General features: G+C 38.9%; 1 protein-coding gene across 6 annotated transcripts; it reads right to left on the reverse strand.

Moving 5' to 3' along the window:
- Window positions 1-1595: 1595 nt before the first annotated feature.
- On the reverse strand, window positions 1596-11023 carry LOC131322928 (F-box/kelch-repeat protein At3g17530-like). 6 transcript variants are annotated; one of them, XM_058354524.1, is made up of 3 exons: window positions 3527-3839; window positions 2587-3058; window positions 1596-1977 (listed from the first exon to the last, which is right to left on the reverse strand). In XM_058354524.1, the coding sequence occupies exons 1-2, from the start codon at window positions 3744-3746 to the stop codon at window positions 2610-2612; spliced, it is 669 nt and encodes a 222-aa protein (XP_058210507.1). In that variant the 5' UTR covers window positions 3747-3839; the 3' UTR covers window positions 1596-1977; window positions 2587-2609. The 6 variants fall into 6 exon arrangements, 5 of the variants coding, with proteins under 5 accessions (XP_058210507.1, XP_058210503.1, XP_058210504.1 ...); XR_009199018.1 differs by lacking the exons at window positions 2587-3058; window positions 3527-3839 and adding an exon at window positions 9727-11023 and having other exon boundaries at window positions 1596-1985; XM_058354520.1 differs by having other exon boundaries at window positions 1596-1985; window positions 2587-3839.
- Window positions 11024-17991: the final 6968 nt, after the last annotated feature.

A 17991-nucleotide genomic window follows, 5' to 3' on the forward strand; every position in this document is an offset into this window, starting at 1 on the left:
GAAATGGTTGAGACATGTTGTCCTGGGATAATTTTCTGCGGTTAGATGATAAAAATGCGTATAATTTAATCTAAAGTGACTTATCCAAGTAATTCCTGTCTGCCGAAAGTTCATAACCACCCAAACAATTATAAACATTTCTATGGACATGTACAGTAGTAGAACTCAGGAGAATCAATGTTTTACCATCAATTACAAATGAAAAGGGTGTCCTGTTCAAAATCCAAATCATGATATCTCTTCTATTGGTGAGGAGACTATATGAGACAGATGTTGAGATTCCTTGCTTTGATCGTGCTGAGGGTGCTCGTTAGATGGTAAAGAGTAATGATCTCGCTGATCCGATCCTGACCTTCTTGAGATGGAGCTGGTGCCCACACCTAAAGGGCCAAGCCCAAAACACCTATTGGGCCAAGCTCAGAACCTAAAAAAAGAAACCCTAACCCTATTGACTGCAACCGAACTGCCGTCCCCCTCCAGGACTGGCCTCCAACAAGCAGCCACCAGCAGCAGCCAGCCACCACACCACCGGTCCAACCACCGTGACTATACTTCTCAAATTCTTGCTAATATTCCTGTAAAGCAATGACAAACTAATCTGTCCATTTTGGTTTTAGTTTCTTCCTTTAAACTCCAGCCCATCCTCCCCTTCTCGTAAGGATCAAACGGATAGGGTATAAACATGGATACTTTATTGAATGTGATTCATCAAATACTACTTGAAGAAATGTAACTTTCTCACCTTCAATTCCAACCAAGAAGGATGGAAACAAAACGTAAAACAATGCTATTCAACTAGGTTAGTCTCAGTTGGTTAAGCACTCAAGCTAGCTCTAAAAAGAGAAGCTCAAGGTTGCCTTGAATTGGAATGCCAATATGAAGTTTCTTGTTTGCTCCATAAACTGTGATGGGTGGATCACTTGGTCTAGATATCTCTTGCCAAACAAGAGATATCAAGTTCAACTCTACAGTCTAACCATCAATATTGAGGTTGGGAGTGGGACAGTGGGCTACCCCTACATCTGGGGGAGTAGTTAGACCGAGCAACAGAAAAACTACAAAATACAAATGCCAGGTTAAGGGAAGACCAAATTATGCTTCAAGAAGGCATTTGTTGTCGATAGCAAATCCACCTATCTCTTAGCAATCAAATAACATTTCCAAATTTCTCGAAAGTTCTGTTGGATCCTAAAGACAATTAGATGTTGCCAGACTAAGAATCTTGTTCCTATCTTTAGCAATCAAATAACACTTGAATTTCTCAAATGCTTTGTTGGATTCCAAATACAATTCGATGTCGCCAGACATGTGCGGTCATGTTCTAGCCTAACCCCAGTCATCATCATGTCACGATCAAACTTGGTCTTAATTTCATCATTTTCTCTGATTTGTGGGCACCTATTCTTGTACTAATGGATGATTCACTAGGATCAATCACAAAACTTTTGCTTATTCACTAACCTAAAATTGCAAAGTCACTCACCATCTAGCTGTTCATTTCATGACAACATTTTCACCATTGGAGAAACTAACTCTACTTACTAAATTTTAGATCTTTCCTCATAGAAGATGGAAAGCCTTATTTAAGAGGCTTCTACTTAAACATACATAAATACTAATAGATTCAAGGTCCAAATAGATTTAGCTTCGGGTTACATGGTATAGCACTAGAACCAAACAGAAAAATTCACCGTACTTAACTAGCATTGGTAGAAACCGTTCAAAAAAAACACTAGCATTAGTTGAAATCTATGTGTAGTTGAACAGCCCCAAAACTATTGAAGTTCAAGCTTAGCTACAGGCATTAACAAGATAAAGAACTTTAAATAGCCAATGAGGTGAGTCCAGCTTTGCTTCAACATTTCCATAGAGGTCCTGCACAACTATACCAAAAGGTGACTTTCGATTTCTGAAGCAACATTGAACAAGATCTTGATATTTGTTCTTGCATTAACAAACTTTCCCACATATCAGGATCTGCGCATCTGAATTTTGCATAAAATAAAAGACTGAATATTAAGATACCAAAAACGAGGATCAAAAAAAAAAAAAAAGACACCAAAAACCATTAGAGAAATAAGAATTTGTCTTTCAAAAAGCTTAGCTTTGAAAACACACCTAATAGGTCAGTCCGAGTACTATATTATAGAAATCTCTGTTAAAAGACAAACTAAAAAAAAAAATCAAATATATAAAGTACCTGTGTCACAGAGATTCTTCTAATATATAAAGTACCCGTGTTCGAAAGTCTAATAAAAGAAATTTAATTGCACCTTCACCTAGCAAACATATTTTGCATTTCGGATTTATTATGAAAATACAGAACTCTTGGATTAGACTTGAACTCTAGTATCCGTGTGGTTAGCTGCACAGTCTGCACAGTTAACAGGTGGTTATTCGTCAATTAATCAATAAACTGTTTCAAGTGATGGAATTACTCACTTTGGGTAATCCCTCCCCACAAGTCCGAATCAGGCCAAATTTTGCAAACAATCACAAGGTCAACACCAGGAAACTAATTACGAACTCAAATAAAATTCTTCAAACTAAACAAACTTATGATGAAGAGATATAATGCAATAGTACCTTAACTCCAAGATTTTAACATATCATTTCAAAGCATCCATTAGAGAGAAGAAACACGGTATGTCAGCAACTGCAGTGCACCAGCGTCCACTAAGATGATACTTATTCTTTTTCAGCACTCTTGTTCGTGGATTGTAAGATGCTATAATAGTCTTGGTGGCATCCGTAAAACCGTAGAACGTCATCAACAGGCTTCCATCTTTCAACATTTTCAACGGCCTGACAAGTCCTTTAAACTTGTAAATAATTGGTTCTTCAATGACCCATTCCAAAGTCCAGGACCCAAAGTCCCCGTAATCTTTCATTGCCCAGAATCTCCATACATGGCTCGAATGCCAGTTGTGAAGGTACAACCCATTATCTACAACCTCAAGACAAACAGGATATTTTCCAATGTGGGACGGCAGGGGAAAGCTTCGGAAGTGCTCTCTCTCGATATCGAAGTAGCAAATGAACCGTAAATTCTCAAGACCTATCCAGTAAAGAGCCCCATTCAGAAAAATAATTTTTGAGATAATAAGAGCAGGTAGTTGTCCAGTGTCCCCCATGCTCCTCCACTCATCATCAATCCCGATTGTGAAAATTTCACAGTTCAATCTACATGGTCTAAAAACATTATTACTAGTAAATCTTAGCACCTTGTACTGGTCAGTTGATGGACTATGCCCAAACCCCAATTGGGCTACTTTATGGGTCTGTAGTGCCAATTTCGGAGGTTTTGGAAGAATAAGTTGTTGTGCCCTGAGTGGGTTACACACAACGAGGTCATCATACGAGGAATTTGACAACAAAATTGACCCATTACATGAGGCTGCCATATGTATACGAGGGAAGTAGATATCAGTTCTGAACTTCATGGTGGCATCGCGGCGCCGTAAAACAAGGGGATCGTAGAGTTGGAGAATTTCGAAGTAGGAGGGGGAGTTATCAATATCATTACCGCGGCGGTAGGAAATCAGGCTGAGAGGAGACCTTGAAAGATGCAATTTGGCGAAGTAGGGTTCGAGAGTGAGGTCGCGCCAGAGCTTGCAAACTCGCTTGCAGGCGAAGATGGAGTTGAGAGAGAGTCGAGATAGAATGTCGCACGTGATGTGGTTCGGAAGGTCTGAAATGGTGACGGCGGCGGTGTTCTGAATTGCCTTTCTCTTTGATCTTCTCATGTTGTCTTCTCTCTCTAACCTGACCCCAAAACCCTAGATTTGAAGATAAGAACAAATAGAAATGCTGAAAACGGAATGGAACGAAATGGTGACAACCAATGTTTTGAGGCTGCATTCTCCTTAAAAAAAAAAAAAAAAAATACTCCCCTGCGAGTGAAAGCGTTAACAAAAAAAAAAAAAAATAAGAGTAATAAAATCAGCGGCCAAAAAATTTCGTTCATTTCGTTTTTGAGTGGTTTGTTTTTTATTTTCTGAATTTTGTAACATTCAAGTCATATTTTTTTGATTAATTATCAATCTCGACGGTAAATGTCTAAAACAGTAAAAACTTATGATGAAAGCAAAACGAAAGTTCACCAAAAACAAAAAAAATACCAAATAAGGCTCCGTTTGTTTCGATATAAAATGTTTTACAATGTAAATATTTTTCATGTAAAATATTTTTTCAGAAAATAAATTTCTAACTTTTATTTTTTGGTGTTTGGTTGGTACTTAAAATATTTTCAGAAATCACCAAAATAGTGTAGAGAGAGGGGAGAGGGGCCTTAAACGGTAGATAATATTGGAGTTGAATGTGAGTCAGGACTGACAATCGAGGAAACTGAGCAGTGATAATTGCAATAGAAGGCAGCGTGTTTATTTCAGAAAATAACCTACGGAAGATTTAAGGGTAAGTCATTTTTATCCAATTAATTAAAAAAATATTTTACATGTAAAATGTTTTCCTCATTTTTTACACAACCAAACACCAGAAAATAGGTAAAACATTTTACTAAAAATATTTTATGCCCCAAACAAACGGAGCCTAATTGTTGTTTTTTTTTTTGTTTAAAGTGTCGTTTTATACGGTATGAATTTTTTCTAACATGGTCCACATTTTTATACTTTTCTGATTTCGTTGTCGAGACCAAATCACCCCAAAATTTACAAAGAAAATCAATATTATGTTGCGCAAAATAAAAAATACCAAAAATTTTCAGACAAAAAGGTTAGGAGAATAGAGTTTGGGAACGGTAGATTATAAATTTTTGGATTAAGTTGACAATTTATAAAAGAGTTGGGATGATACACGCGTAACAAATTTTGCACGATTATTTGTGAGGAAAAATTTAATCAGAATTCAAAAACTGCTCCAATTATTGGATTATACATTCTCTAGTTCATTTCTCCGAATGCATTTAATGTATTTTGACATAATGCATTCTAAAATTAACTCTCTCTCTTTCTTTTTTTTGAAAATGTCACTGTAAAATTAGCTCTCTAACATACAAAATGCATAATCCACAATGAAAAACTAGATTCAAGGTCATTTTATATATATATATATATATATATATATATATATATATATATATATATATATATACAGTCATTTTCAAATAAGGTGGTCTTTATTTTAGTTAAAATAAGGACCTCTCCATTTCTCCCATTTTCCGTTTGAATTTTGATGATCCAAGCCGCTCAATGTGTTCAGAACGTGATTTTAAGGGCATCCTCAACGAATCGGCAAAAAAAAGACCGGGAAGGTCTTCATCCGAGCAGTTTTAATTTGAACCGTTTGATAGAAAATAAACAAAAACTGTTCGGATGAAGCCCTTCCCGTTCTTTTTTTTTTTGCTGATTTCTCGCGTGTACCTTTAAAATCACGCTCTGAACACATTGAGCGGCTCGGATCATCCAAATTCGATCGGGAAAGGAAGGTCCTTATTTTATTAAGTTAAGGTGGTCCTTAGGAGAAGATGACTTTATATATATATATATATATATATATATATATATATATATATATATAGACACACACACACTTGTAAAAATTACTTCTTTACTCACTGTAATTTATTCCATTATATATTTAATCCCCCAATTCAAAAAAAATTATATAGACTAATGATTTTGTCACTCTCCTATTTGTTAATGAACCAACAAGGTGTTTGAGACAACTCCGAAAAAAAGTCGGCCAGAAATCGTTTTTGTTTGGTTTAATTTTTTTTTTTTCTTCTAGCCACTGCATCCTTCAATTTGAAACAAGAAATCCCAAAAATTACATCACCAAGAATTTGAAAACAAGAAATTACCTTAATCCTTCAATCAATGAATGATTCTTAGCATCGATAATACTTAGAGGTATTCACAGGAAAAGCTATCGTCACCGGAGCTGTCTCGCCAGAATTAGGGCTTGGAAACAATACTCGTAAAAAATACTAACTTCTTTGCTCACTGTAATTTATTCCATTACATATTTAACAACCCAATTCAAAAAATTATGAAATATACATAGTTACACACTAATTAGTTCCCGTCTGGATGATTAATCCCCTTTACCCGGTGAATGTATCCTAGCCAACTAATCGGCAATCGCCGACTAATTCCACCTAGAACCCTAGTTGACGGAGTGGATCACCGCTTAGCACCTAGGGATAAGCAGGCCCATTACTTCTCCCCTTCCATAAGGATCATGAGATACTTTACTAAACATGTTTTTTAAATACTTAACTAAATGTAAAACAACTCCACTCGACTCAACTAGGTTAGTCCCCGTTTGTTGGGCACTTGAGCTAGCTCTCTAAAAGAGAGGCTCAAGGCCGGCTTAAGTGGGAATGCCAACATGAATTTTCCTGTTTGTTCCATAAACGTGTCAAGGATGGATAGCTTGGTCTAGGCCTGTCAATGGACCGGATCCGATCCGAAAAATTCGGATCCGGATCCAGATCCGAATCCGATAACATCGATCCGATAATCCGGATCCGGTAATTCAATACGGATCCGGGTCGGATCCGGGTCGGATCCGGATCGGATCGGATTAAATCCGTTATCAATCCGAATCCGAACTTTATTTTTTTTTAAAATTTTAATTTTTTTTAAAAAAATAGTAAAATTTTTATTTTGAAAAAAAAAATGTTTAAGAAGTTGTATTTTTATTTTTATTTTTTATTTTAATTATTTTAATTTTTTTTTCTGAAAATAATTTTTTTTTGAAAAAAAAAATTGTATTTTTTTGAAAAAAATATTTTTTTTTGGCTAAAATTTTTGAAGTAAAAAAAGTTTCCGGATCGGATCTGGATTCTCACTATCGGATTTGAGTCTTATCGGATTCGGATCGGATTGTGTCTTATCGGATTCAGATCCGGATCCGGATCTGTCGGATCCGGATCGGATCCGGCCCATTGACAGGCCTAGCTTGGTCTTGTCTCTCCTGCCAAACAAGAGGTATCTGGTTCATCTCAAGTGAAATTACCCTCTTGCCCCTCTTTAAAAAAATTTCAACTCCTCCTCAATATGGAAGTGGGCTAGGACAGTGGCATACCCCTGCACCCGGGGATTAGTTAGATGGAACCACAGAAAAACTACAAAATACAAATGCCAATGTAAGGAAAGATCAAATTATGCTTAGACAAGGCATTTGTTGTAGATAGCGAATCAACATATCTCTTACTAATCAAATAAAACTTTGGAATTTCTCGAATATTTTGTTGGATTCCAAGGACAACTAGATGTCGCTGAACGAAGAATCTTGTTCCTATCTCTTAGCAATCAAATAACATTTACAAACATCTCCAGTGTTTTGTTGGATTCCAAAGACAATTAGATGTCGCAAGGCTAAGAATCTTATTCTGGCCTAAAGACCATTCATTGTCATTAAGATCAAACTTGGTCTTAGTTCGACCAGATACTCTGATTGATCACAATAATCTAAAATTGGGATACCTATTTTCTTTTAAAAGTGGATGATTCACCAGGATCAATCACAAAACATTTGCTTATCCAATAAACCTAAATTTGCAAAGTCACTCGCCATCTAGCTATTCGTTTCATGACAGCATTTTTATCATTGGAGAACTGAATCTACTCTCTAAATTTTAGTTCGTTCCTCATAGAACAAGGAAAGCCTCGCATAAGAGGCTTCTTCTAAAACCTAGACAAAAACCAATAGATTCAAGGTCCAAATAGAATTAGCTTCAGGTTACGTGGCATTGCACTAGAACCAAATAGCAAAATTCATCAGACTTAACTAGAATTAGTTGAAATCTATATACAATTGAACAGCCCCAAAACAATTGAAGTTCAAGCTACAATCATTAACAAGCTAAAGAACTTTAAATAGCTAACACGAAGTGGGTACAAACACAAAGTAGGTTAGGATCAAAAAGAGTGAATACAAGACACGGGATATATTAGGAAAGTACTGACATGATTACTAGCTTGGTTTCTTACAATGGGGAAGCCCTCCTTTTATAGGCGTAAGAAGGAAGTACAGACACTGAAGCTTACATCATTGATTACCTCATACAAACAGTATAGACATATAATTGGTTCACTGCTTTATACTGCCACACTATTGACTAAAGTTCACACCTATTAAAGTCTACTACATGCCAAACGTGCTATGTACAACCATGCTACGTACAACCATAATTGGTTAATACTATTACTAGTCAATCCTACTTTCACCACCTCCAAAGAAAGAACTGATACATCAGTACACACCAATTATCATAAACAGTACACAACAGGAAACACCAATAATTTTAATGTGGTGAGTCCAGCTTTGCTTCAACATTTACAGAGAGGTTTTGCGCAACTATAAAATGCAACTTTCACTTCCTGAATCATCATTGAACAAGATCGTGATATTTGTTCTTCTGTCAAAAATACGTTCCCACGACTCAGGATCTGCACACCTAAATTTTCCGTAAAATTCAAATGTCAAGAGTATAAGACTAGTTATTAGGATAGCTAAAACAATGAGGTAAATGAGAATTTGTATTTCAGAAAGCTCAGTTTTAACACACCTAATAGGTCAATCCAAGTGCTACATTATTGAAATGCTGTAAAAAGACAAACGAAAACCAAAGCACCACTTGTCCTTCTATTAAGCTTTCGTAATAGTAGAAGGTTCCTTTTTAATGTACAGTATAGATCTGTCACAAAATCAAGTAGGTCACCCTTGTACAATGTGTACACGGATGATGCCATATACATTCCCGCCTATTTCAGACAAGAAGATTTCCCATCAGCAATGCAGCAATTAGGCGATACCATAGATTCCCCAACCATCATACAACTTCGTATCAAGAATGAAAAAAACTAAGTCCATTTTTCTCTATATTGTACAGGCCATGCAGGAAAGTTCAAAATATGTCTACCTCAATTTTTGAAGCTATACTCCCAGAAGGAGTGGCTTTTGTATCTATGACGTTAGATTTTATTTGCAGCAGAAGCTTTCAAAGGCATCCAACACTATCCAACTTGCAGCACATCGACTGACAACAGTCCTAACCTTCAAAATATTTTTGTTTTTCCTCTGATCAAACCTAACCTTTGATACCATGTGTAAAGTAGATACCCCAAATTTTGAATACATGACGACAACCTTAATAAGTACATCTTTGACCACTGAACCAATGACCCCTTTCTTGAAAAAAATATATAATTAGCAAAATCAAAATCTTTCTCGGCAACGAAGTCCTAAGCCAAGAACCCTTGTTTGAATTGGAAAAATGTGTATAACTGCCAATAAAACAAATTGCTAGACAAATGAATTGAAATAACAGTAGGAACACATTGTGTTGGAATTTTCCACGTTCGTTTGACAATCTATGATGACCCAAAATACTCCACATTAGTGATGGAAATCAAAAAATAAAACTCGGGGCATCGAATAGGAAAGCATGTAGTATCGTTACTTGTAACTATAAAATTTTATGAACTTACTTCTCATGAGTCCATGTGAAATGGCACCCCATTCCTACATCTTCAGCTTACAGTTAATGGGTTGTCATTTGTCAATCATTCAATAAATTATTGCAAGTGATGGAATTACTCATTGTGGGTTTTCCCTGCCCCCAAGTCCGAATCAGACCAAATTTTGCAAACAATCACAAAGGCCATGCAAACAATCATCAGGAAACTACTTACAAACTCATAAAAAATTTCTTCAAACTAAACTAACTCATGAAGAAGTGAGATAATGAAATAGTACCTTAACTCAAAGATTAAAACATTGTCATTTCAAAGCATCCATATGATTAGGACATGTAATATGGGAAAAAAAGACTGAACATTGTCATTTCAAAGCATCCATCGGAGGGAAGCACGGTACATCAGCAACTGAAGTGGGTAAAATACCACAAAACATAATCTCTTCCAACACTCTTGTTTCTAGATTGTAAGATGTTAAAGCAGTCTTGCCGGCATATGTTTGTGAACTAGAATTGTTGAACATCATCAACAGAGTTCCATCTTTCAACATTTTCAGTGGCCTCACAAATCCTTTAAACCTGTAAGTAATATGTGCTTCAATGACCCATTCCAAAGTCCAGGACCCAAAGTCTCCGTAATCTTTCATAGCCCAGAATCTCCATTCTCCAAGATGCTTGTTGTGAATGTACAACCGATTATCTACAACCTCAAGACACCTACAATTGCTTCCAATGTGAGAAGGCAAGGGGAAGCTTCCGAATTGCTCTTTCTCGATATCAAAATAGCAAATCAACCATGCATTCCTCAAGCCTAACCAGTAAAGAAACCCATTCAGAAAAACAAAATTCGTGGTAAAAAGAATGGGTGGCAGCCCAGTGTCTATGCTCCTCCACTCAACATCAATCCCAATTGTATAAATGTCAAAGCCCAATCTATGAGTGAATCTTAACACCTTGTAAAGATCAGTAGCTGGACTATACCCAAACCCAAATCCGACTGATCTCTCAGCTTGCGGTGGTGCCAATTTCGGAGGTTTAGGAAGAATAACATGGTGATCTCTAAGAGGGTTACACACAATAACAAGGTCATTACTAGACGAGTAATTTGACAACAAAATTGACCCATTACACGAGGCTACTATATGTATATGTGGGAAGTAGATGTCAGTTTTGAATTTCATGGCGGCGCTGGGGCGATCTACAACAGGGGGATCGGGGAGCGGGATAATTTCGAAGTGAGAGGAGGGGGAGTTATTATTATCATTACCGGTGTGGTAGGAGATGAGGCTGAGAGGAGGAGACCTTGAGAGATGCAATTTGGCGAAGTAGGGTTCGAGAGTGAGGTCGCGCCAGGACCTGCAAACTCGCTTGCTGGTGAAGATGGAGTTGAGAGGGAGTCGAGATAGAATGTCGCACGTGATTGGATTTGGGAGGTCTGAAATGGTGACGGTGGGGACGGCGGCCTCGTTATGAATTGCCGTTCTCTTTGATCTTCTCATGTTGTAAATCTGTCTAATCTGAACCGAAACCCTATTTGAAGAGAAAACAAATAGAAATGGGGAGAAAGGAATGGAAACGGTGATAGTACTGGCAGAAGCTCCATTCTCCTAATATTTCTCGCGAAAAGCTACGTGCACAGCAGCTTGTACACAGCAGCTGTGCACAGATTCCATTTTCTCCCAGCTCGGGTCACATAAAGATAATCGGAGCCGCTCATGTTGTTTTAAATATGTCGTTTAAGGTAAATTCTGAAGTGATTTTGGGTGTTTTGTTAACGCCTCTAACGATATCGAACGAAGCTCATTTTTTACAGAGACTTTAAACGACATATTTAGAACAACATGAGCGACTCCGATCATCTTTGTGCGACCCGAGCCGGGAGAAAATGGGATCTGTGCGCACAGCTGCTGTGTACAAGCTGCTGTGCACGTAGCACAGCTCATATTTCTCCGTTCCACTTTCTCCCAAAACATTCTTTTTTATTTTTCAATAAGAGAGTAATTTTAAACTCAAATAAAACGAAAATAAAAAATAAATTTTCAACTTTTTTTATACTGTGTAAAAAATCTCAATGAGATCTATCAAACAAAATTCATATTTGTGGAAAAATTATTTGCGTAAACACATGATTTTTGACCTTGAAATTACCTTTTTTTCTTAAAACTTCTTTTTTTTTTTAAAATTAATCGTTTTGTTCTTTCTTTTGTGATTTTTTGTAAGACTCGTATCATATTTAATTTATGAATGTCGACATTTAATTTATGAATGTCGACGAGAAGTGTCTAAAATATAATAACTTATGACCAAAAAAGGAAAAAAAAAAAAAAACCAAAGACAAAAACAAAAACAATACCAAACAATGGTCTTTTTTTTGTTGTTGGTAATGAAGGGTTTCCCAAGCCAGGTTGTGCGCACCTCGGACTAATATTTCAGCCGTTTCACACGCTTACGCGTTAGGGTGAAGTGGCTCCAAGAGTTGTTGGCAATGAGAATTGAACATGGGACCGTAGGATGGAGCAAACATCTAAGTCACAGGCCAATACCACTTGGCCAACCCTTGGGGTTAATTGTTGTCGTTTTTTTGTGTGTGTCTAAAGTGTCGTGTTATATGGACTTTTGGGCATTTTCTGGTGTGGCTTTGTCCAATCCAGGCTCGAGTTTCACCGGTCACAGACACACACGTACCGCATATCGCCATTTCTCCAGTTTGGTTCAATTTCTGTTCAACAAAACTGAGGTTACTGCCGATTTGTAGAAAACCTTATTCTCGTAAAAAACTACCTCTGATATCTGTTAAATACTTTGTCAGCACTACCTCCCTTATCCTTGTTTCATTTTGTTACCATAGATTTGCAATTATATTGTAATGTAACATTATTTTAGTTGTTCTTCCGATCCAATGCCATGCTGATTAGCATTTCAACTTTACAGCCATAACTCCAATGGACACACTATTCCAACTATACACTGCCACTTCGGTTTCTTTGCTTTCGTGCATAGAAGATCATGTATAGCACGCCTGTAGAATCGTAGATCATGCCATCGTGAATCACTTGGGACCCCAGCAGTTGCAATCATAGTTAATCCCTTCACCTTCAATAATAATAAGGGAAAATTACGGCCCAGGACGTGTTTTGATAATGGCATCCTTGTATGATAAACAAACGGTTTCCTTGATACGGCCCAGGACGTGTTTTAATAATGGCATCCTTGTGTGATAAACAAACAGATTCCTTGATCGAGAGAGTAACTAGGCCAAAAGAGTGGAGCAAGGGAGTACCTATGAACAAAGAACTGGTAACTAACCTCTTGACTAAGAGCTTGCCTTCATTAGAAAGAAAGAAAGCTTAAAAAGCAATCAACGTGTATCGTTTACTTTGCTTTAATGAATGTGCTTAAAACAGTTTGCTGCCAGAAAAATTCCATTTTGTGACTATGTTTTTTCTCCCTAAGATAGAGCTTGTTTAATGATAACCGACAAACTGAAAGCATGTAGTATTCGGCAGAAGTTTGCAGTGGTATGCGCCTGCTGAAGCTCATTCGATGTGCTGAGAAGCAGAAAATCTCATTGATGGCGGTTGTGGGGCCCAAAGAGGTAGAAACGCAAACTGTCACAGTTAGATCTAGGTTCGGCGGGGAGCTAGGGACGATTACCATCGAAGATTTCATCGGCATATGCAAGAAAGCAGTTGAAAACAGAACATTAGTTTGAATTCTTGCAGTTGGCAATGCTTTTGAGATTCTGGAAACCCAACGGGAATTTGTGATGTCGTGTATACATGGATCAAACAATTAGACAGGTATATACCATGTATAAGAGAAATTGTTCCTGATTTCTGAAAGCATTTGCTCTTCACTTGGACTACTTTGGCATTGGAATTATAGTTTCAAAGGCATTTAGACAATCTCCACATATCACATCTTATTGGACTATATGATCCCAGAAGAAAGTAATCGCAATTGGTAGTGAAAAGGTAGAGCCATAGAGGCACGTAATTATGTTATCTCATCGAATGGTTGAGAAATGTTGTCCTGGGATACATTTCTGTGCTTAAATGATAAAATGCGTATAATTGAGTGTAGCTAGAGTGACTTACCCAATTGATTCCTGTCTGCCACAAAGTTCATAACCAGCCAAACATTTATAAACAGTTCTATGGACGTGTATAGTAGAACTAAGGAGAATCGATGTTTTACCATCAATTACAGATGAAAAGGGTGTCTTATTCAAAATCCAAATCATGATATCTCTTCTATTGATGAGGAAACTATATGAGACAGATTTTGAGATTCCTTGCTTTGATACTGCTGAGGGTGCTCGTTAGATTGTAAAGAGTAATGATCTCACTGATCCTGACCTTCTTGAGATGGAGCTGGTGCTGCTACTTGGAAAGTTATAATCCCTACAGTGGACTAGTGTACCTTGGTCTTGAATTCGATGATCCAAGACTTAACTTTCGTCCACAGCAAGTGGTTTCACATGAACCTTTTGTACTGAAATGACACGACTCTCCAATAAACCATCAAGGTGCCACTGACGAGCCTAGAAACCGACGGATCCACATGTGTTGAGAGATCATCGGCCAATCCACCAGAATCAACATTGTCAGTTGTGACATCAAAACCAGTAATGATTGTGTCCATCGGAGATGGAAGCCAGTGGACAACCATTGAGAATGTGAGGTGTGGGCCCGCTCATGGCATTAGTATCGGAAGCTAGGAAAGTACCACAATGAACTGCCTGTAATGCGGGTAACTCCAAGGAATTGCACCCTCAGAAACACAACAAATGGGATTAGGGTCAAATCATGGCCAGCTTCTCCCAGTGGAGTAGCCTTAGACTTGCATTTTGAAAAACTTGTCATGAACATGGTCAGCAATCCAATTCTCATCGATCAAGAGCACTGCCCTTATAGTTAATGCAATTCCAATGTACTACTTTTCAGATTCTTTCGCGCATGAAGATCACAAACATGAGTTACAAAGATGAATTGGGGTACAGATGCGGCCGAGCTTGCTGTCAAGCTTGATTGCAGTAGGGACATACCATGTTTGAAATGTGCAGATGAATGGAATTAAATTCGCATGCACTGCAAACTGCAATTTCTTAATGTGCTAAGATTTCCCCAATGCCTGCACAGAGCCGGCTACTAAATCTTCTTCTTAACCACCGACAACCGTCCTTTATATGGCAATCAGCATTACTGCATATATATGAATGTATGTATCTGTCTCTATCAATATGGATAAGAGAATTCATTTCCATGCACCCTTAATGCTCCCACGCAAGATGAGTTGGTGACTATACTTCTTATTTCCTCAAATTTCTTGCTATTATTCCTGTTAAGCTATGACAAACTAATCTGTCCAGTTTGGTTTTAGTTTCTTCTTCTTCCATGGACACCCAATCTCCTTCCCTCGCAAACACGGGCCCATCTCTCCTCCCCTTTTTCATAAGGATCAAAAGGATAGGGTTTAAACAACATGGGATACTTTATTGAACGTGTTTTATCAGATACTACTTGAAGGAATGTAACTTTCTCACCTTCAACTCCAACCAAGAAGGATGGACACGACTCTAATCAACTAGGTTAGTGCCAGCCCGGGGGTTGCCCAAGCCCGGAGGCCTGCGGGGCTTACCCCGGGGCCGGCCCAGGTTGAGCACTCGAGCTAGCTCTAAAAAGAGAGGCTCCAGGTTGCCTTGAATTGGAATGCCAATATGAAGTTTCCTGCTTGTTCCATAAACTGTTTTGGGTGGATCACTTGGTCTAGATACCAAATTCAACTCCTCTGACCAACGATCAATATGGAGGTTGGGACAGTGGGCTGCTACCCCTACATCTGGGGGAGTAGTTCACAGAACAACAGAAAAACTACAAAATTCAAATGCCAGGTTAAGGGAAGACCAAATTATGCTTCGAGAAGGCACTTGTTGTCGATAGAAAATCAACCTATCTCTTAGCAATCAAATAACACTTCCAATTTCTCGAATATTTTGTTGGATTCTAAGGACAATTAGATGTCGCCCGCCAGACTAACAATCTTGTTCCTGTCTCTTAGCAATCAACAAATAACACTTGAATTTCTCGAATGTTTTGTTAGATTCTAAAGACAATTAGATGTCGCCAGAAATTCGTGGTCTTGTTCCAGCTTAACCCCTGTCATCATCTTTATCACGATCAAACTTGGTCTTAATTCGATCGTTTTCTCTGATTTGTGAGCACCTATTCTTGTAAAAGTGGATGATTCACCAGGATCAATCACAAAACGTTCGCTTATCCAATTAACCTAAAATTGCTAAGTCACTCGCCATCTAGCTGTTCTTTTCATGACAGCATTTTTATCATTGTTGGAGAAACTAAATCTACTCTCTAAATTTTAGTTCGTTCCTCATAGAACAAGGAAAGCCTCATATAAGAGGCTTCTTCTAAAACCTAGACAAAAACCAATAGATTCAAGGTCCAAATAGATTTAGCTTCGGGCTACATGGTATAGCACTATAACCGAAGAGCAAAATCACCGTACTTAACTAGCATTAGTTGAAATCTATGTGCAATTTTTTTTGGCCAAAAAAGATAGGAGTATTATTGATAACCAACAAAAGTGTCAGCACACGCATACATCCCGAAACAAAGGAGTGGATAGCCACTGAGGTGGATAGGCTTCCCAAGTGGAAACTCCTTCTCCACCAAAACACCTACTCGCAAGACAATGCGCAACACCATTACCACTACGCCTAACAAAACTCAACACACACTTATCAAAATTACACATCTGTGGCGGCTTCGGTTATTGCCTCAGTAACTTTGGCGGACCACCGTGAACCAGGGTCTCATGTTGGTACGATCCATGGGACAGTACAGGCGGGCCGCGGCCTATATCCTTCGGTTACTCGCCCGGCATCAAGTCTCCCGTTAACACTTCGGTTGATCACCGAAGCAAGCATTCCGTTAAGGTCCCTTGGAAGAATGTAGCATAACAAGAGGGGACTAAGAGCGATACGTGGCAGATAGGGTCATCTAGGCCACGTCTGGCCATGTGCTTCGTAACCGCCTTATCTAGTACGTCATCTGTGATGTCATCCGAGGCGGTTACCTGAGCGTGACCTCCATGCGCTAGCTTGGAGACCAAGCAAACCTAGGTCTATAAATACCAAGGGATACTCATCTTTGAGAGGTATGCCGTCTATCCCTAACCCTAGATCTATATCCCCTTCTGAGATCACTTGATCGTCGGAGGGTCACTGGGCTATCCTAGCCCTAGTGACTTATTGCAGGTTCAGAGACAGGAGAACGGAGCAACGGGAGAGGAATACTAACTCAGGTCAAGGTCCCGTCAAATCGAACCCCTACAACGTCAGTCTTCGAATGTCTTCAATCAGAACCTCAATCTCTTGGTGAACACCTTCCTCCCTTCTCGGAATCCTTCAATGAATCACCTTCCATCTGAATCGTTTTCCAATCACATGATAATGCAAAAAGCAGACCCTCTCTAGAAGCCAAGGTTTCATCCGTAAGTGGATCCACTATCCCTTCGATCAAGTGGAGATGATCTTGCAGCAATAAACCGGCCAAGAAAATCCCGAACCACCGCTCCAACACCCCCTTTACGACTCCGAACATCCCCTCCCGTGTCAAAATTGTTTTTTATAACCCCACTCTCCGAAGGAGTCCAGCGTATTTGTTCATTCCTCGTCCCCTCTCTCCTCGCCACCCTTGGGGCCCAATCTCGCTTTTGAGCCTCAACAAAAATCCAGTGCATCCTTGACCGCGATGTTGACCGTAATCTGATATACACATCTCCTCCCAGAAAAAAGAATATCATTCCTGCACTTCCAAATACGCCAGATGGTTGCACACACCAGCAATCGGGCCCATGCACTATCTTCCCCTGCCTTCCATCTCGCTAATAACGTGGTGGACCATGCCTGGAAACCCGCAACCCCTCCTCCAGCGGAATCTATCGCTAATGGAGACGATTTCCACACAGCTTGTGCAAATTTGCAACCAGAAAACAGTTGAATAGCTGTCTCAGGCTCTTCCAAACACACTGGACACAAAGGATTTCCCGTGACCCTCTTTTTAAATAATACCTCTTGGACCGGGAGAATGTTATGGTAACACTTCTATAGGAAGTGCTTTATTTTCCCTGGAGTAGGCAACCACCATAGCTCATTCCACATTTGTTTCTCCTCCTCCCGTCTACTCGATTCCCCAGTTCCTCGCTTCCCTAACATATCATTGCGCTTCATGTGAAGGGCCAACTCATGTCCAGATTTTACAGAATAAGTGCCATTAGGCATAAAATACCAGACCAACTTGTCCTCCACTTCTGACAAAGAGATAGGCATGGCTAAAACCTCATCGGCTTCCTCCTCCCAAAGATATCCCTCACTCGTTCAACTCGCCATTTTTGGATGCTTCTTCAATGAGATCACATACCAACAGATCCCTCCCCGCCAGGGCCACCCATCTTGGGTTAAACGTTGTCAGTCTTGGAAGCCAAGGATCATATGCAACCCAAATGCTTCTACCATTTCCCACTTT

The sequence above is a fragment of the Rhododendron vialii genome, chromosome 4a (assembly GCF_030253575.1).
Source record: "Rhododendron vialii isolate Sample 1 chromosome 4a, ASM3025357v1".
Taxonomy (NCBI): domain Eukaryota; kingdom Viridiplantae; phylum Streptophyta; class Magnoliopsida; order Ericales; family Ericaceae; genus Rhododendron; species Rhododendron vialii.